General features: G+C 36.8%; 4 protein-coding genes across 8 annotated transcripts; 1 reads left to right on the plus strand and 3 right to left on the minus strand.

The window, feature by feature from the left end:
- Positions 1 to 3757: 3757 nt before the first annotated feature.
- On the minus strand, positions 3758 to 5629 carry LOC112706672 (pentatricopeptide repeat-containing protein At3g09040, mitochondrial-like). The gene has a single exon (XM_025758095.2). The coding sequence runs from the start codon at positions 5627 to 5629 to the stop codon at positions 3758 to 3760; it is 1872 nt and encodes a 623-aa protein (XP_025613880.1).
- A 329-nt stretch (positions 5630 to 5958) lies between these two features.
- On the plus strand, positions 5959 to 10232 carry LOC112706673 (protein TOC75, chloroplastic). The gene is made up of 7 exons (XM_025758096.3): positions 5959 to 7409; positions 7609 to 7830; positions 7922 to 8029; positions 8120 to 8311; positions 8416 to 8664; positions 9399 to 9653; positions 9777 to 10232. Exons 1-7 carry the CDS (start codon positions 6243 to 6245, stop codon positions 10014 to 10016), a joined length of 2433 nt encoding a protein of 810 aa, XP_025613881.1. The 5' UTR covers positions 5959 to 6242; the 3' UTR covers positions 10017 to 10232.
- A 945-nt stretch (positions 10233 to 11177) lies between these two features.
- On the minus strand, positions 11178 to 13522 carry LOC112706676 (uncharacterized). Of its 2 annotated transcripts, XM_025758098.3 has the most exons (5): positions 12957 to 13522; positions 12242 to 12410; positions 12038 to 12070; positions 11774 to 11868; positions 11178 to 11662 (listed from the first exon to the last, which is right to left on the minus strand). In XM_025758098.3, the coding sequence occupies exons 1-5, from the start codon at positions 13347 to 13349 to the stop codon at positions 11435 to 11437; spliced, it is 918 nt and encodes a 305-aa protein (XP_025613883.1). In that variant the 5' UTR covers positions 13350 to 13522; the 3' UTR covers positions 11178 to 11434. The 2 variants fall into 2 exon arrangements, with proteins under 2 accessions (XP_025613883.1, XP_025613884.1); XM_025758099.3 differs by lacking the exon at positions 12038 to 12070.
- Positions 13523 to 15599: 2077 nt separating this feature from the next.
- On the minus strand, positions 15600 to 18861 carry LOC112706675 (transcription factor PCL1). 4 transcript variants are annotated; one of them, XR_011865016.1, is made up of 3 exons: positions 17444 to 18861; positions 16719 to 16935; positions 15600 to 16588 (listed from the first exon to the last, which is right to left on the minus strand). XR_011865016.1 is itself a non-coding variant. In XM_025758097.3 (2 exons), the coding sequence occupies exon 1, from the start codon at positions 18437 to 18439 to the stop codon at positions 17480 to 17482; it is 960 nt and encodes a 319-aa protein (XP_025613882.1). In that variant the 5' UTR covers positions 18440 to 18861; the 3' UTR covers positions 16611 to 16935; positions 17444 to 17479. The 4 variants fall into 4 exon arrangements, 1 of the variants encoding a protein (XP_025613882.1); XR_003155834.3 differs by lacking the exon at positions 15600 to 16588 and adding an exon at positions 17155 to 17205 and having other exon boundaries at positions 16611 to 16935; XR_003155833.3 differs by lacking the exon at positions 15600 to 16588 and adding an exon at positions 17057 to 17205 and having other exon boundaries at positions 16611 to 16935.
- Between the last annotated feature and the right edge of the window lie 279 nt (positions 18862 to 19140).

Genomic DNA, 19140 nt, shown 5'->3' on the forward strand with positions numbered 1-19140 from the left:
ATGCATCTGTAGCCTTGTTGGGCACCCTCCTCCTGCTCTGCCTCTCTTTATCATCATCGTCTTATTCTTCCCTCTGTCCTCCATCACAAACGTTTGGGATGATGATTCTTCTTCCATGAAATCTTCTTTATCGAGCTGCATGTTAATGATCCTCTTCTATCTTTCTCCTTGTTATTCTATTTGTTATGCAAAAGCTTATAACACTTCAGACACATACAATGACTCCAATGATAATCACTTTTAGCTTCACACTACAAAATGCAGTTTCAAGCGTTACAAAAAAGAAAGGATGATAACAAGAGAAAAGAATAATATGCAAAGGTGGTATACCTGATTTTCCTTCCTTCAGTAACGTAACAACTGTTTTTCAAACGTGTGAATTCAAACCAAAACGGTTTGTCCTATTTTTGGATGGTTCTTATTTTGTTTTAGGACGATGTGTCCCTTATAGCCTTTGTTCTCTCAGTCAAAGTTTTACCGTTTCATCCTTTTCTTCTTCTTTTTTTTTTCCACCGGAAAATATGGAGGAGAAATGGGAAACAAGCATTTCCTGTTTTTGGATAGTGTGTTTGCTTCTTTATTAGCTGTCTAATACATAATTTTAGTTTCCTTCTTTTTCTAGTTTTAGTTATATATCATCATTACTTACATTGTTAAGAGTAAAAGAGATTAATTAAAATCACATTTTTAAAGTATTACATATTTTTTTTATTTATTGTTTTCAATCGTGCCTTTAACTTTGTACAAAGTTTTATAAGAAATCTCATCTTCACTTATCATAAAGAAAAAAAAAATGAGAAGAAAAGGAAGATTTGAAGTTTATTGTTAACAGAAAATCCATAAAGTGAGATGGATAGCTTCTGTTTTTATTTTTTTTCCTAACTCCTTTTTTTTCCTTTGGCTCCTACCATTTCCATTTTTTTTAAATAATATTGTTTGAAAGATAAAAAAAAATCAATTTAAACAGTATAAATTTATTTTATTTAATATTTATTAATTATCACTAGAATTAATAAATGCTGAAAAGACAAGTTTAAGTTGTTTAGGCTAATTTTTTATTATCTTCGCTATCATTACTATTTTCTAAAAGTGCTCTAAATTTGTCATTGCAATATCCGAATTATAAATGGAAAAAGTGAAAAACTAATATATATGTATAGGAAGCTCAAGTTATAATGTTACTGAAGACGTTAATTATCAATATGAATGAGATGGTATCGTTCACTATTCCATTCCTTCATCTTTTTTTCGGATACAAGCGATTTTTTATTTTAAATTTAAACCGTCTTATAATATTTGTTTAACAATAACTTGGCTATATATTTCTTGTAAGTTCAACGCCAGTAATTAAATTCTTGTTGACTAACTCATATCTTAAACTTTATTAATTAAGAATTCGATCTATTTAATACATTTACTTTATTTTATTTTTATTTTAATTATAATATTTCAACCCACAAATATTGATTATTTTTAAACTATAACATAAAACATAAATAAATAAAAAAATGTAGGCTAATAGGCAATAAAATGCGTATTAATTCACTAGTGATAATAATAGATATAACTCATTCAGATATAATCGAAGGTAAAAGCTAATTAAATTTAACTTAACTTCTAGAAGCTAATTAAACAAAAATATTGAATTTGAAGAATTCCTTTGTATACATTGTATACATTCTTACATATAGCCATATTGGCATATACACAAATGTTGAAACTACATCTTCTTCTTAGGACTTCTAATTTGCTTGCACAATCTTTCCATGGTTTCCTTCCTGGCCAACTGCAAAATTATGGAACAATCAAATTAAATTTGTCTACTCTTGTATCAGCAAAATAGTTTGCATGAAACTTTGAGGAATAGTAAAGATAAATGATGGTGCTATTCACTTGTTCTACTTCACAATACCTGTCACTTAAAAAATTTGATACATTAATCACTTAATATAGTTGAATATAATTGGTATTTAGATACATCGAGATGTCAAATTTTCACAAATCATAAAGAGGATTATTCTGGATGAGATTATTATAGATGTAATTATTTATGTGCCTCTTTTTATCTATCTATATAAAAATTTAAGAGACTTTTGTATGAAAAGACGTATCAGAGATATAGATTAAATTTGTGGGAGAAGTGATTTCATGAGAAAGATAACGAAGAAGTGGTGATATATATACCTTCACGTGTGGGAGTAGTTTTGATTGTGGCACATTGTTGTGACGGTTCCTCATTCCCAAGCAAAGAGTTCACAGCTCCTATCACCTTCTCCATCATACCTGCATTATTAGAAGGAGCTTTCCTAGGACTTGTTGATTCATATATCACTGAAGCATCACTTTTGGTGGTGGAAATATTCACCGGAGGAGGAGACGACGACGACGATGTGAATGAAGCCGACGAAGGAGACCCCATGTTGGAATAAGCTGGTATAACTTTCTCTGCTATTTTTTCATTCCTTATTGTGCTGAAGGAAGCAGTGTTATGCAAAACATGTTTCTCAGATATTACTGGATCTGCTCTTGGATGCTGCCTTGCATTCTCTTTGTATATCTCAGGTGCCACCTCTGATTCATACACTGAAATGTAAAGTAATTGACACAAATCATTATAGTCAAAATCTTTGAACAATTGTTGATGAATTCAATGATGTTTATTATTATTACATACTAGGAGCTCCAAGGTATTCAGCATCAGCATATTCTTCCACATCATCTAAGCTGACACCCCATGAAGGAGTGACATTGTTAATGTTATTATTATTATTATCCTCTATTCTTCTCTTGCTGAGGCTATATCTAAGCTTCCTTGCTTTCTCCTTCACTTTGGTGAGAACTGATTTCTTTTGATAGAGGCCATGGTCTTCTTCCAGGTCTTGGTGCTTCAAGAAATAAGGAGACGACGGCGACAGCGACGTCGGCGAGTAGTTTGGTGACCTCTTAGATAATTCTCCTCCTGTAACAGCAACCAACAATGTCATTCTCTTAATCAAACAAACATAGATTATTTTTGTGACTAGAATAACATGATCATTGATTTGGTTAATGTTGTGAAAGTATTGACTGGTTACCTCTGAAGAATTCCTTGGTAGAGACGCTATGATTTCTTGAAGTATCAACATCTTTGGGTGAGATCAAAGGCATTTCTCTGATTAGCTTAAAAAATTCCCTTGGAACACAATAATTTGGCGTTGGTAAAATAACTGTGTTTAATTATACTTATTTTGTTTCTATTGATAATAATAATAATAGGAAGGAATTTGACACAAAATGAAGCGTGGCCATGCAATTGGTGTCCGGGGTTCTAGGAGTGCGCAGTGATATAGAGGCTAAAAATCTTATCTATTATCTCAAATAGTAATTTTCTAATTTTTAACAGGCACGCTCAACTCATAAGCAATATTGATAAAATTAACAACGGTAACAGTAATTGATTTAATGAAAATTTACGGCTAAGTAAGGTGGAATGTACAGCTTTTCATTTGATGAAATCACACTGCATTAACTTAATTATGATGATAATGAAAAATACTATGTACAATTGCAAAGGATAGCCAAATGACATATCCCTAGAGGCTAACTCAAGAGTTCCAAATAAAATGGTGACTTGTATCAATGAATTGGCCACTCCAGAGATATTGCTCTCTCCATGGAGACCAATGCAAATCCATATAGAAACCTTCAGTAATTCTTCAAGTTATAACTTCTGATTCTTTTACAAATTAGTTATGTTAATCTTCTTTGACGAGTGAATTCAAATCCAACTGTAACCAGGGTTTTTTGCAAGTCCTCTTACATACATAAGCTTCCGTACACCTGCTCCATCAGCCCAATTACCCCTGTCATGCAATATATTTGATAGAAGTATGTAAGTTGCAGGATCATCAGGGTACAGCTTCAGAAGTTTTTCAGCAGAGCGTAGAGCAATTTCTTTATTTCCATGAATTCGACAAGCATTTAGCAAACTTTTGTAGGTAGATGGCCCTGCTTCTATTGGCATTTTGTTAATAATCGACTCTGCTTCGGGAAGATATTCATACCGGCCAAGAAGATCAACAATTATAGCATAATGTTCCATTCTCGGAGGGGCAAGTGTCTTATCATTCATCATCAACTCAAAATATTGCAGTCCTTTATCCAGCATGCCAACATGGCTACAGGCTGTGAGAACAGCCAAGAAGGTGGTATCGTTGGGTTTGATTTCACTACTTTTCATTTTCTCAAACAGTTCAACAGCCTCCTTGCCATGACCATGATGGGCATATCCTGACAAAAGTGAATTCCAGGAAATAACATCATGGCTATCCATGGACGAAAACGCTTTCTTTGAATCACTGATATTGCCACATCTAGCATACATTGAAACAAGCCCATTTTGCAAATTCAAATTTGAAGCATACCCATATTTGAGAATTAGAGCATGGATCTTTTTCCCATCATTCAGGGCCGAAATAATCCCTGCAGAGTTGAGAATGCTTGAAAATACAAAATGGTCTGTTTCAATGCCTGCTTCCCGCATTAATGAATAACGGATCAATGCTTCTTCTCCATATCCTAAATTTGAGAGACCAGCAATGAGTGCGTTCAAAGAAACCTTGTCCCATTTACTAATACCAGAGCAAGCTTTCCAAAAGTCATCCAAGCTGCCATTACATTCTGAGTAAACAGTCATGAGGGTGACCACAACATATTCATTAGCTTCAAAACCTTCTCTGATTACACAACAATGAATTTGCCTGCAGTTATCCAAATGGTCATGCGTGGAAAATGAACTCAGCAAACTATTGTAAGTGACATGATTAGGATTAAAACCTAAACGCAGCATTTCTCTAATCAAAACCATTGCCTTTTCTGGTTGATTGTTTTGGGCATATCCAGAAACCATGGAAGTCCAAGTTATAACATTTCTCTCCACCATATGATCGAAAACTCTCCTCGACGCTTCCAGGTCCCGGCACTTTGAATACACATCAATCATATTCGTACCAAGGATAACATTATGGTCAAACTCCACTTTCAAACACAAACTATGCAGCTGAGTTCCCAGCTCATAAGCTTCCATTTGGGAGCAAGCTACCAGAACAGCTGACATGGTCAATGGCGCAGGATCGATCCCCAACTTAAGCATATCCATAAACAAATTTACAGATATCAAAGGGCACTTAACTTGTAAATACCCACAAATCAAGGAATTCCAAACAACCACATTCTTCTCAGTGATTTCATCGAACAGTTTCTGAGCCTCAGATACAACACCACATTTGCAGTACATACTAATGAGAGCACTGCCTATATGAACGTTAGAAGAAAATCCCAACTTGACAATGGATGCATGCAGCTGAATACCCACATCAAGAAGAAGCGACTTTGCGCAAACGGATACAAACTTGTTAAGAAGAAGAGGAGAGGATAATGGGTCACTTCGCAAATGGGGCAAGAGTTCCAAACGAGTGGGGTCTAATGGCTTTCGTTTGTAACCAAAGATTTGGCAGTAAATGCACAAAAAGGCATGGTCTTGATCGGTGTCGCTGTGATGTGAAACGTGGGTGGTTGATGGTCGCGAGAGCACCAAAACCGGTGGTTTTCGGTGGAGTAAGCGGCAGAGGGTAGAGACCCTGCAACTCATGTCGCATTGGGTCACATTCTACATCAACCATTCAAGTTTTTTTTTTCTCTCCTGTAAAGTAATATAAATTTTTACCTACATTATATTTCTCTAAAGTTTAGAATTGTCTTAAGGTTAAAAACTTAAAATGATATTTAAGGTTCTTATCATCATTTTATCGTCTAAATGTTGTTGTGTAATTTAAAAAAGGCATTCTACTGTATAGATTAAAGTTGTATAAAAAAATATAATTTTTTTATAATTATTTTTTATTATTTTATTATTATTTAAAATATGAGTCATACTTTTTTTTAATTTATCTTTCAAAAAAAAAATCCTTAAACTTACATGCCCTTTATCATATAATTCACCTTCAAAGAAGCATGACAGCATGAGTGAGTTATAAATGAGCTAAATCCCTATGATAGTTGTTTTTATGGATTTTCAAAAATAGCATTAATAAATTAAATTTATATTTGAACACAGATTCATAAATTTTATCCTTAAAATTTCAACATTTTTTGGGTGCAATAGAAAATGATTATAAAAAGATCACATTATTCCAAGATTGGGGAAACAGGGAAAGAAAAAGAAAACCCAACAAAAACCCTGTTTCTTATCTGCGACTCCAACAATGTCTTCCTTCACTCCTCCCAATAGCCTCAGTGGCGGCCCTCTTTCTACTCCCGTCGCCACCCGCCGCCGTCTCAACAACCTTCCGCCTCCCTCCACTGTCAATTGCACCCTACCTTCCTCCCATGACCCGAACGCAAACGCAAAACCCTCTCGCCGCAACACCAACCTCATCAAAACCCTATCCAAAACCATTGCCATCTCCTCTGCCGCATCACTTCTCCTCCACCCCTTCCTTCCTGTCGATTCGGGCATAGGTGGAGGCATTAACGGCGGAACTAATGGCGGCAACGGCGGTGGTGGAGGTGGATGGTTCGGCGGCAATGGAGGAGCGGGAGGAGGAGACGGAAATGGAGGCTTCTGGTCCCGAATCTTTGCTCCCTCGAACGCCATTGCCGATGAATCTCCGTCGCAGGATTGGGACAAACACGGCCTTCCGGCAAACATCGTGGTTCAGCTGAACAAGCTCAGTGGCTTCAAGAGATACAAGGTTTCGGATATTCAGTTCTTCGATCGGAATCGAAGAACAAGGGTTGGAACTGAAGATTCATTCTTCGAAATGGTTTCTCTTCGCCCCGGTGGCACATACACAAAATCGCAGCTTCAGAAGGAGCTTGAAACCCTTGCAACCTGTGGCATGTTCGAGAAGGTTGATCTCGAAGGGAAGACAAACCCTGATGGAACAATTGGGGTCACAGTTTCTTTCACTGAGAGCACTTGGCAGCAAGCAGAGAAGTTCAGGTGCATCAATGTTGGGTTAATGCCTCAAACTAAGCCTATTGAGATGGATCCTGATATGACTGATAAGGAGAGGTTGGAGTACTATAGGAGCCAAGAGAGGGACTACAAGGAGAGGATCAAAGGGGCAAGGCCATGTCTTTTGCCAATCTCGGTTCATAGGGAGATTCAGGATATGCTGAGGGACCAAGGGACTGTGAGTGCTAGGTTGCTGCAGAGGATAAGGGACAGGGTCCAGAAGTGGTACCATGATGAAGGATATGCTTGTGCCCAAGTGGTTAATTTCGGGAACCTTAACACCCAAGAAGTTGTTTGTGAAGTTGTGGAAGGCGATATCACGCAGTTGGATATACAGTTCCAGGACAAGCTTGGCAATGTTGTTGAAGGTAACACTCAGGTGCCAGTGGTACAAAGAGAGCTCCCTAGACAGGTATTAATGAAATGAGATTTTTATAATGTTGGAGCCTGCTTAATTGATTTGTTTGTTTTGATTAGTAGCTAGTTTATGTTTGGGTTTTTTTTTTTTTTTTTTTTTTTGGCTGTCTAGGTGTTCTTGGTTTTAAACTTATTCATTGCTTTAAGTTGCTTGTGCTATGGTCTGATGGACATTATTTCTGTTGGATTAACAGCTACGCCCAGGTCACACCTTTAACATTGAAGCAGGGAAGCAGGCTTTAAGAAACATAAATTCCCTTGCATTGTTTTCAAATATTGAGGTGAACCCACGGCCCGATGAGAAGAATGATGGAGGCATAATTGTTGAAATTAAGCTAAAAGAGTTAGAGCAGAAGACAGCTGAAGTCAGTACCGAGTGGGGTATTGTCCCAGGAAGAGGAGGGCGCCCTACCTTGGTATTCCTGCATAACTAGAAACCAATGTTGTCCATCAACCAGAGGAATTTTTCATGTTCAATCTGATTGCTTTTGACCAATTTTTGTGCAGGCTTCACTTCAGCCGGGTGGAACTGTTACCTTTGAACATCGGAATTTGCAAGGATTGAATAGATCGTTAACTGGTTCTATAACAACCAGTAACTTCTTCAATCCTCAGGTACTCAAGCTAGTCCATCTAATTTACCTCATTTTTTTAATCATTTGAGCATTTGTATCATAAATCATAAATGTACATTTGTTGCCCTAGGATGATCTTGCATTCAAGCTAGAGTACGCGCATCCATATCTGGATGGTGTATATTATGCACGCAACAGGACTCTCCGTGTAAGCTGTTTCAATAGTCGAAAGCTGAGTCCAGTATTCACTGGGGGACCAGGGGTGGATGAAGTGCCCCCAATATGGGTTGATCGAGCTGGTGTTAAAGCTAATATTACAGAGGTGATTCCACTGGTTCTTTCTATAAAATCTTAATCCTTGATTTGGTTATTTGGATTAGTGGTACTTTGTTCAATCATAATTTTTATTTCTTGTGTGGCAAGCAGAATTTCACACGGCAGAGTAAATTCACTTATGGGCTTGTAATGGAAGAGATAACAACACGTGATGAAAGTAGTCATATATGTTCAAATGGTCAAAGAATATTACCTAGTGGAGGAATTAGTGCAGATGGACCTCCAACCACTCTCAGTGGGACTGGCATTGATCGCATGGCATTTTTACAGGCAAATATCACGCGCGACAACACACGTTTTGTGAATGGTGCTGTTGTTGGAGAAAGAAATGTGTTCCAGGTAACTGTCTCATCTTACAGTCATTGCTTTAGAAGTTATTCCTTATTTGTTTATTGGTAAGAAAACCAACGAGTGCAACAAGCATCAAATGGGGGCAGAGCCTATTGTTTCTGTGCCCATTCTGCCTAATTGTTTGAAACCTTTAAGGTTACATGTTCTTTGTTGTACATATAAGTAGACCTCATTTTTTTCACTCATTCCTTTGAAACATCTTGACTGACAGTCTTTAATTATTTACTAAGTTAAATATTATGGTCTTTTGTAGTCTTCACATTCTTGGTTCTTTCAAGAAAATGTCTAGTTTCTCTCCTCTGGCATTAATATAGGAGCAGGATAAATAGGAACGAAGTTATTAGTGGTGAGGACACAAACAAAATTTCACGAGTTGAATATGGTAGTCCACATAGTGTGGCTAACCTATTGATGTTAGTTAGAGACAATCCTTGGTGCACTATAAGATTAGATACTGGCTGGATTTAGCAGCATGCTGGATTTTTCTGGACATAGATTCATTCCCTTTAACCAACAACTAAGTCTCATCTTATTATATGTTATTGAGTGCATGGTTAAATTGATGCCATCAGGTTCTATTTAAAACCAGTTTTCAGCAAAATATTTTATAGTAAGGTTCAATTTGCATAAACTTTGAGGACTAGATATTGTCTTCCGCAAATTTCTTGTCCAGAAGTTATAAAATTTTTTTAGCTGACTGTTTTTACATATGCAAATTGCAGGTGGATCAAGGTCTTGGCATCGGTAGCCAGTTCCCCTTTTTTAATCGTCACCAGCTTACTCTAACACGATTTCTCCCGTTGATGTCTGTGGAGGAAGGTGCCGGCAAGCCACCACCACCAGTGCTTGTCCTCCACAGCCACTACGGTGGGTGTGTAGGTGACCTTCCAAGTTACGATGCTTTCACTCTTGGTGGTCCCTATTCTGTGAGGGGTTACAACATGGGTGAGATTGGAGCAGCCAGAAATATCCTTGAGGTGGGAATTATAGGATGCATTCTGTAATTTTATATGTTTTCAGTTTATTCTGATAATATATATATATATATACCTCGTAAATACTTATCCAAACAACTATATGGTTTCTATTACTTTCCACAGCTTGCAGCTGAGCTAAGGATACCCATTAAAGGTACACATGTGTATGCTTTTGCTGAACATGGCAATGATCTTGGTAGTTCGAAGAATGTCAAAGGGAATCCTACAGAAGTATACAGGCGAATGGGTCATGGGTCGTCTTATGGTGTTGGTCTCAAGCTTGGTTTGGTCAGAGCAGAATATGCCATTGATCATAACTCAGGAACTGGTGCTTTATTTTTCCGTTTTGGAGAGAGGTTTTGAGGTTCAAATGAGTCACAAACATTGGTGATGCTGCTGAGTAGGTTTTGTTCTCTTGGTTTGCAGAAGAATTCTTTGCAGCCAACGGTTTATGATAAACAACAATGCGGATTTTATAGAGTTTGATGCTAAATGTAGAATTTGGTTTAAGTGGACACTATTGCTTGGTAATTATAAAGATGTTTTTTTATAATTTTAATAATATTCATTAATTAAATATTTTTAAGGTAATCAGTAAACCTTTTAAAAAAATTATCTACATTTGTTTTAACAATGTTAATGAGTAATTCCTAAGAGAAGGTATATATGTGCTTTTCTTTTTTGGAAAATTAAAAAATATGCCTTTCAATATTGATCTTTCTATTTGAGAAAATATATTTTAGATACCGTGAAATGCATATTGTATTGTAAATTTGTGTTTTCCGTATTTTTTTTGTTGTCTTTATATTAACTTATAAGTTAGAGAAAATATTCAGTTTGGTTTTTGAAGCCACACTCGAGCTTTAATCTAGTTCTTGAAGTTTCAATCGCTTCAATTTAGTGCCTAAATTTTTTAAATTTTAATCACGTTAGTCTTTGTGGTGATTTTCGTTACAAAATTAATTAAAAAATTTAGAAACTAAATTGAGACAATTAAAATTTCAATAACTAAATTGAGACTCGAGTGTAATTTTAAGGATCAAACTTGGTATTTTTCCTATAAGTTAAGATTTAGTTTTTTTCCTATAAGTTAAGATTTATATACAGAAAGATTTGAATTTGATTTATTTTTATTCATTTTATAAACTTAAGGTATATTTTCATTTTGTGGGGAGTTTTAAATTACCTTATACTACAAAATTATTTTGAATTTCAAGCCTTAAAAAGCTGTTAAAATGTGTTCTTTTAAACTATTATAAAATTATAAATCACATGATAGGTGTATAAGATAAATGTTAAAATACAAAATATCCATTAAAAATATGTGAAACAACTATATATATATATATATATATATATATATATATATATATATATAACCAAAATTTGGTGATTAATTTTTTATGTACACTTTTTGTAAAACTATAAAACCTTACCTTAAAAAATATATAAATTTATAATTTTCTATGCTGGCCAAAAACCAAGAGAGAACAAATATAGAAAAACTTCACTCTAACGGGGAAATGAGTAACCCAAAAGAATATATTCACTTTGTGGTATTTTGAGACCCTACTAATATAAAATTACTCAGGGTCTCAAACCTGGAATCCATGTAAATTGAGGATTTAAAACACTATAAAAGAGTATGCTCATGAATTTGACAACTTGAGCTCCCAACGCAAAGCAAATGAACTTTACACGCCCACTTAGGCAATCTTTAATGGAAAACATTGGCTTTTGGTCCCGGCCTACTTGGAACCTAATCCATCTGTGCTATAAGCCTATAAGCCTAGTTCCTTCTTTAACTTGGCCAGAGTGGCTTCTACATCATCAAGGTTATCTTCAATGCTTGTTTTTCCTTTGCCAGCTTCATTATCCGGTGTGCCTGTCCCAGACATGTTAGATTTATTTCCACCCTGAGTTGTTGTTTCATTGTTATTTTGATCAGCTTCTGTATCAACAATATTGAGTTCTTTCTCAAGAAACTCCACAAATTCTTCTCCTATTTCCTGAAATGAAAAGTTTTGAGCTGAGTCCCCATGCATGTCATTTTTTCCAACCTTTTTGAGATATATATGACATCTAGGAAATAAATAAATATGCTAAGAGGGAAGTCTTACCGCTATTTCCTCCCATAGGCTCTTTGGCTTTCCCTCTGAAGCAGCATTAGCTTCCCAGTTCTTGAATTCTTCTTGAAGATCTTTAAAAAAGTCCTCTGTAATAACAAAATAATAAGATCCTAAACACTGCTTCATTATGAAAGATAGTTGCTATATACTAGGAGACGTCCCTTTTCCCCAACAAAATTAGTAAGGAATGTAGATTAACTTATGGCTGACATGATCACATATTCACATGATGTCTACCAGAGAGTATATATCTACCTATTGTTATTTGAACATCCCTGAAAAAATTACCTGCAGAATTGAGATGTTCATAAGAGGATTTGAAGGGGAAAAAATGCAGAGGCAGCTAACAAATGAAATGATAGGACAGAAGGATACGAAGCATCTCAAAGGTTAAAAAAATATATATAAATAACTGCAAGGCACTGATATACAACAAAAATAAGTGTCTTGGATTCTTACCTAATCCATAAAATTCTTCTTCTTGTGTGCTCCTACTTTGGCTTCTTTGAGAAGAGGAATATGAAAAATCAGAACCACGATTTCCAAAATCATATTTTCTGCGGGAATTAGAATTTATCAGGGTATTGTATGCATGCTTTATCCTCATAAACTTCTCCTGCGCCTTATCCTATGAAAAGTATATTAATTATTAATACAATAACTGTAAATATAACTAAAAGTCTAAAATCAATGTGAATACTAAGAGAGGCAGACAAATTTAAATAGAACAATTACACCTTGAGGCATAAAATTTGAGCATATACCTCATACAATGTGCTAGTACTATTTCCTATGTTCATAATTGTCTAAAGTTCAGTATTCATTAAACCTAGCTATTCACTCAGGTGATCATTCAAGTTTACATTTTTCAGTTTCTGTTTGCACTGTTTGTGGGAACAACGGAGGAGAAACAGCATTCACGGAAAATCACCATTGTCTATGTTGTTTGCTATCCTTTATCAGTGTTACTATTTGTTCCCACAATGAAAGCTGCAACATTTGTAGTCATTGCAGCTTCGGCCATTTTCTCTTTATGTAAAACACGCCGCCACTTACAAAGAAAGTCAAGAAATGCCGAACAATACCTAAGGTTCTTTTCACAAACACCATGCGGGCACAAAAAACACCTGAGAGATAGAATTAACAATTAACCCCTTAAAACATTGGAACTTACCTCTTTGTTAACATCAGGGTGATACTTGAGGGCAAGTTTCCTATAGGCCCTTTTGATTTCGTCGGAAGTTGCGGATGGGGACACTCCCAGAATCTCGTACGGAGATTCTCCGCGGCTTGCTCTCATAGCCACTGGTCTGTTGCCACGTCTTCCTCCATTGTTACGAATCCCATGATTCCCGTAGCTGAAAGCACCTGTATATCTATATTTAGAAGTGGGTATGAAAGAAAGTGACGGGTTTTGGGTCTGGATGGAAAGAAGGGATCTCAAGCATAGTTGTGTGCTAATTTGAGAAAGGAAGTTGTTGGGTGCAGTCAAAGGAGGAGGAAGAGGAAGAGACCTAGTCAATCCACATCCATGCATGTTAATCAGCTTATCCAAAAAATCTATCATGTTAATCGGGTTTTGTTCTTGCGTTTTTTTCGGGGTCAATACATCATTTGTTTTGTTAAATCGTGATAAATTTTCTTTTTATCTCTTCCTTTGGTAGAAAGTGGTATATATAGTCTTTGTCTGTAAGGAGTTACTTTTTTGTATGGGGGCTTCAAGTTATTGGGTTTATGCCTTCCTAATTTAATTGATTGGATAACATTGTTTATTTCTGACAAAAAAACGAGAGAATATTGGTGTGATTCCGTTGGAATTTAGTAATGGAAACTGGACAAAATTGCCAAATTAAGTGGTTAACTATCGACAACCACTTGGATGATTTGGAAATAGCCAAACAGGGAAATTTTCTCCCCACCATTCACAAGACCTGAGAATGCTTTCAATAGTATCATGAGATAACAATAGCTTTCAACGAAGCTAAGTTGATGATAGGTAGCACCCTAGCACAGAAAGGAGAATAGAAGCTCACATAGCTTGGGCAACCCCTCCAAATGAATGGATTAAACTTAATACAGATGGAGCCTCATCTGGAAATCCGAAGCCTGCTGGTTGTGGAGGTTTGTTTAGAGGGAAGATAGAAGATGGATCGCAAGATACATGGTTAATCTCGGAACTTGCTCGGCTTTTCAAGCCAAGCTCTGGGCTGTTGTACATGGCCTAAAGGTAGGCTGGCAGTTGGGATTGAAGAAGACTCTGGTTGAACTAGATTCTGTTAAGTAACAAGTGTAAGAAGTGTAATGAACGAGTTTCAAATTAAAAAACCTAAAGAGAAATAAAAAGTTTATAAGATAAGAGACTCGTTAATTTGATATTTTAAAATTTTGAGTTGGGTGTAATGTTTTCGAATTCTTTATAAGCCTGATGTTTATTACCAAAAAAATACATTGTAAATGGCTTGATTGTAAATGAGTTTTAAGTTGTTTTTATTGTTTAAAATTGCCTTTAATGTTTTCAAATTAGTTTCTAAATTTTTTATTTTCAATAATATTCTCATTCTAATTGTCTTCACCATTTTGTATTTGCCCCTCCTCCAACTTGAGCTTGAATCAAACCTTTGATTCCTCTCTCCAAAGCCTTCATCACCTTGCTCCAGAGCCAATCTGATTTCCTTCACCCACTGAGCTCCTCATTGATGGATATTGTATCATGATGCTAAGTTGTTTCCAATTACTCAATGTTACGTCAATTAAGTTTTACGGTTTGTTGATTTGCAAATTTTTTTCATTGTTTTTAAAGTTTATCAACGTTGTGATTTATAGTCTGTAGAACGTAAATGCCTAAATGGTGTAGTTCAATTTACTTTATCTATTTCAACTATTTTGGGCTCTGTCTATTTTGGATTCAGGATTTTCTCGTTACTCCATGTTATAGTATATAATGGTGGACGTGGCATTATCTTCTTTTTTGTTGTTGTTGTTGAGATGGAGAATTCATCTGTGGAGAAAAAGACAAATTAATCTCTTATTTTTTGGTTGCAAACATTAAGTTTTGAGAATTTAAAAATATATTTAAGCTATGATCTTTTTAAAATTTAGAGTTTTAGACACATCGATCTTTGAGTATAATTTGTCCCATTTTAAAATTTTTTCTCGTGTACATCCATATTAACTAGGTCATTACAATGAAAATTACGTTTAACTTTTTTTATTGGGTCTAATAAATCTAAGTAAATACGAGGGATCAATATGTCCAAATTTTAAAAAAATCAAAGACTTAAATGTATTTTTAAATCTTTGAGAACTTAAATGTTTGTAGATCAAAAGGTCAAGAACTTATTTGTCATTTTCTCTCCTCAAGAAAATAATGTTGGAAGGAATCCAAAATGTTAAAGAACAATTTAAAAAAAATTAAGACCATCTGAAAAGGGTTGGTTCTACCTAGAATAGAGTTATTTGCTTGGTTTGTCCTGGTAGGTAGGTTGAATACAAAAGAACGGTTAAGCCGGCTAGGGATCATTAACCAGGAGGATAATGTCTGTGTTCTATGTAATAAATGTGTGGAACATGTGCACCATTTGTTTCTATGCTGTGAATTTGCTTGGCAAGTGTGGAGTGTATGGTTATCAGTGATTGGCCAACAATGGTCTATCTCAGGGACAATGAGGGAACATTTTTTGTATTAGACGAAGGAGCCAAGGAGGAGAGAGGATAGAGAGCAACGGTTGAGATCCTTCTGTGCAGTGGTTTGGAATGTATGGTTGGAGAGGAATAGAAGGATATTTCAGAATAAAAACAAAAGTGTTGAAAAAATTACCCACATAACTGTGTTGAGGTTGAGCCACAACGAGTGAAGAGGCGTCGACCCCTTTAGCTGTTGATGACAATACCAGAAATGACAACGAAACTTCTTTTAATATTACTACGCTTTTTGTTTTTGTTTGTTTTGTTGTTTCTATTTGACTGCTCCATTGTACTGTGTTAAGCTCTTTACTTTAAAAAAAAATTAAGACCATCTAATTTTTCAACTCAATCGTTAGGAAACATCTTAAACTTCGTAACATGTTCCACATAAGTAACAACTCTCACTTGATAATTTGATATTAGAGAACCGTTCATCTAAGCAACCTTCAGCTTCCTAGTGGCTCTAGAGCAACCGTGATAATTTTTTTCCTTTCTTTCTATCTTTAGAGACTCCTTTGGTTTGACATCAATCATCGTCATCTGAATCATTTGTGGCTTAAGAAGCACATGTTATTATATAGAACGTTCAAAAAAGAGGGGAAAATAATTATGAGCAACTCTTAAATTACACTTACTGTGACGTCTGAATAGATCCCAACTACATACATGTAGATGCATACATATTTTTCCACACATCCCTCTTTAGCATGCATATCGCTTTTGCACTTTTGTAATTGGCAAAGCATGAAAAGGAAAATTGTCCCGCAAAACCACAATGAAAAGTGTTATTCTAAAGGGGAATCTATGGTGCTATCTCTTTAGGAAGGGAATGGGTAAAGTGCTAAGTTGGAGTCAAAATTTTGTCCTTATGATGCTAAGGTATAAATTGTTGTTGTGCTAAAAAGAATTCTTTAATTGATTCATAATATTTATCCCAAACAGAATTAAATTCTCCAACACCGTGCATCTTGCTTCCTGTTCCAAACATTTTCAGATATGCATCTTACCCTACCTCTAGTCGTCACTCTACACTAACATGTGGGGAACCATCTTGTATTCCCAGTCTATACTCTACGCCAATGCTGGCAAACTTCAACAGCTTTATCCACAATATTAAGTGAACTAAAATGAGAAACAAACAAAATATAAAATGCGTGGCTTAAATATTTTCCTTATGAATTAAACATATTCAGGAGTACAAAACGTAATAGATAGATATAGTTATGAATCAAAGTAAAAATTAGGGATTTACTTTAGAATCAGCTGTCCTTGGGCAGACCACATGGTAGATTGCTGCTACAATATGATGCAAATGAATAGGTATGTACATTCTGCTGAAAGGTTACATATTACTATTCAAACTGTAGTTTTGGCTCAATGATGTCTCCATGTGAATTATGAAGTTGCTCATCCGTGGAGCTACCTCCGAAACTGACTTGAAGGAATGACCATTAATTTAACATTTGAATCTACAAAAGGAACATCACATATACACAAGATCATTTTCTCACAGCCGCACGGGGTTGAAAATACAATTAAATAATCAATTAGCAACAAGAACGGTTGAAAAACCTGGGGAAATGTACATACCTAGCTTAGTGTCACAAGTCACAGGAAAGTCCATTAAAACAAATTAACAAGACAGCAAAGAATGATATAACACCTATTCAATGGGATTCAGTATTCACCTTCACAATCAATAGACGACAACATCACAGAACTGCATCTTTTCACCTCACCTTCGGCATAATCACATTGGTAAACACCGAAAATATAAACAAAAACAGAGATTGACAAAAACAAAAACAGAGTATTCAAATTTAATTAACAAAACAGATAAAGTGTAACTGAATAATGATTGCTAAATGCTAATTCTTATTTATTATTATTACTCGAAGAGAATAATGAAACAATAAGAGGGAGAGAAGGAGAAGAAAAATAAAAAAAATAATTGTGTGATGAGTGCTCAGCGCTCACCTTTAATAGTGAGATGAGAAATTCAAAAGTTGGAATTCATTTATCACTAGGAGTGACGCCCTGACTGTGACTCTGAGGGTACGAAACAACGGAACCAAATTTATTCGCACCGGACCAATCCCGTTGCTGCGCCAACGGGTTGAATCCGTGGTGGTTCCCTACGGCCATACCCATCGGAGGCATCCCGAGCATCGGCATTGGCATCATCGCCGGCGGACCTGGATACGGCAACGGAATTGGAACCGGAAGGTGTCCGTTTCCATGGGAATGCCCCGCGCTTCCGCCACCACCGCCGGACTCGTGCAAGCTCTGCGGCACAGGAGTCGACGCGAACAACTGGTCAGAAGAAGAAGGACCTTCGTTGGACAACCCTTGCATTCGCTTCAAGTAAAGGCGATATTTCTGAAGGTGGCTCGCAACGTTCTCGCGAGTCAATCCTTCTACGTTCATTAGCTGCATAATCGTCTTCGGAACCGCGTTCTTGATTCCGAGGTGGGCCACCACGTCGACGAAGCGCTTGTGAAGCTGAGGCGTCCACACGAGGCGCGGCCGCTTCATTGACCGGGCGGAGGGATCGTCGTTGGCCGGTGGCGCTGCCGAATCAGCCTCCTCGGCGGCGCTGTCGATCTTCCGGAGCTTCCTGGAATCAGAGCCAGAGCCATCTCGATCGGGCTCTAATTCCTCATCGGCAAACGCCGTGGCGTCGGGCTCAAACACGGTGGCGCGGTCATCGAGTTGGAAATTGCTGGAGGAGAAGGCCTGGGAGGCGCCGCCGCGAATTGCGGAGATGGTGTCCTGCGAGGCGCGGTTGACGTCGAGAAGAGTCCGGTAGGGCTCCGGGGTGATGCTGAAGGCGGAGGCGAGCTCCGGCGGGATCAGGGCCTGAGAGAGCGGCGGAAGGTCGGCGGGAGAGGGGAGGCCAAGCTCCCACTCGGAAACACGCTCGTCGTCGGCGCCGCCGCCTGGGTAGTCGGCGATCTTAACCTCTTCTCCCATGTTTTTTTTTGTTACGGTTGCTGTAACCGTTTCTGTTAAGTGTTGGGGTGTGTGGGCAGCGCACTACTGATAAAACAGAAAACAGAGTCTGTTGAGCAAAACGGTTTCGATATCTGCGTTTTTGGATCCAAAGTCAAGGCTGAAGGGAAAGGAAAGGAAAGGAAAAAAGGCGTGGGTTGATGGAATTTGAAGATTGATGTTCAATTAAAAAGAGCAAACAATTGCCAAGACTATCTCACCATTTAGGTGTAGATATTTGGCCCCCAACAATATATTAATATATTATTGCGCTTTTTTTTATTTTAAGAATTTAAGAGGGGCAGTTTGGGAAAATTGAATTATAGAGAGGAAAAAGTGCAATACTCGGTGCCAACGTGGACGACTTAGCCAGATATTTTTGATCTTCTAAATATCTAACGATTCTTACTCTCCGTCTAATCCCTTCCCGTTTACCCGCTCCGTTAGTGCCACACGTGTCACCCCCTGCAGTTTACGCGCTCTACCTTAGTGTAGCTAATTTTACTCCATGTTTGTACTCTGGCAAGTGCAATAACATCATACTTGTGAACAATTTATCACATTTCCAATTATAGGAATTATCTATATTTAAGTTAGAAGAATTCAAAGTTCAAACAAGCTTAGCTTATATAAACTTATGCATGCTAAAGAAGAGATTATATCAAAAATTAAAGTAACAAGTG

This window comes from Arachis hypogaea, chromosome 8, assembly GCF_003086295.3.
Source record: "Arachis hypogaea cultivar Tifrunner chromosome 8, arahy.Tifrunner.gnm2.J5K5, whole genome shotgun sequence".
NCBI lineage: Eukaryota > Viridiplantae > Streptophyta > Magnoliopsida > Fabales > Fabaceae > Arachis > Arachis hypogaea.

What these genes read in the sequence shown, in the direction of transcription:
- LOC112706675 (XM_025758097.3), bottom strand. Translation starts at nt 18,439, where the DNA reads ATGGGAGAAGAGGTTAAGATCGCCGACTACCCAGGCGGCGGCGCCGAC.
- LOC112706672 (XM_025758095.2), bottom strand. Translation starts at nt 5,629, where the DNA reads ATGAGTTGCAGGGTCTCTACCCTCTGCCGCTTACTCCACCGAAAACCA.
- LOC112706676 (XM_025758098.3), bottom strand. Translation starts at nt 13,349, where the DNA reads ATGATAGATTTTTTGGATAAGCTGATTAACATGCATGGATGTGGATTG. An exon ending in ACCCTGATGTTAACAAAGAG is followed by an intron (nt 12,411 to 12,956) that starts GTAAGTTCCAAT and finishes TACTTTTCATAG; the next exon opens with GATAAGGCGCAGGAGAAGTT. An exon ending in GGATGTTCAAATAACAATAG is followed by an intron (nt 11,869 to 12,037) that starts GTAGATATATAC and finishes TTGTTATTACAG; the next exon opens with AGGACTTTTTTAAAGATCTT.
- LOC112706673 (XM_025758096.3), top strand. Translation starts at nt 6,243, where the DNA reads ATGTCTTCCTTCACTCCTCCCAATAGCCTCAGTGGCGGCCCTCTTTCT. An exon ending in GAGGAGGGCGCCCTACCTTG is followed by an intron (nt 7,831 to 7,921) that starts GTATTCCTGCAT and finishes ATTTTTGTGCAG; the next exon opens with GCTTCACTTCAGCCGGGTGG. An exon ending in TTAAAGCTAATATTACAGAG is followed by an intron (nt 8,312 to 8,415) that starts GTGATTCCACTG and finishes TGTGGCAAGCAG; the next exon opens with AATTTCACACGGCAGAGTAA.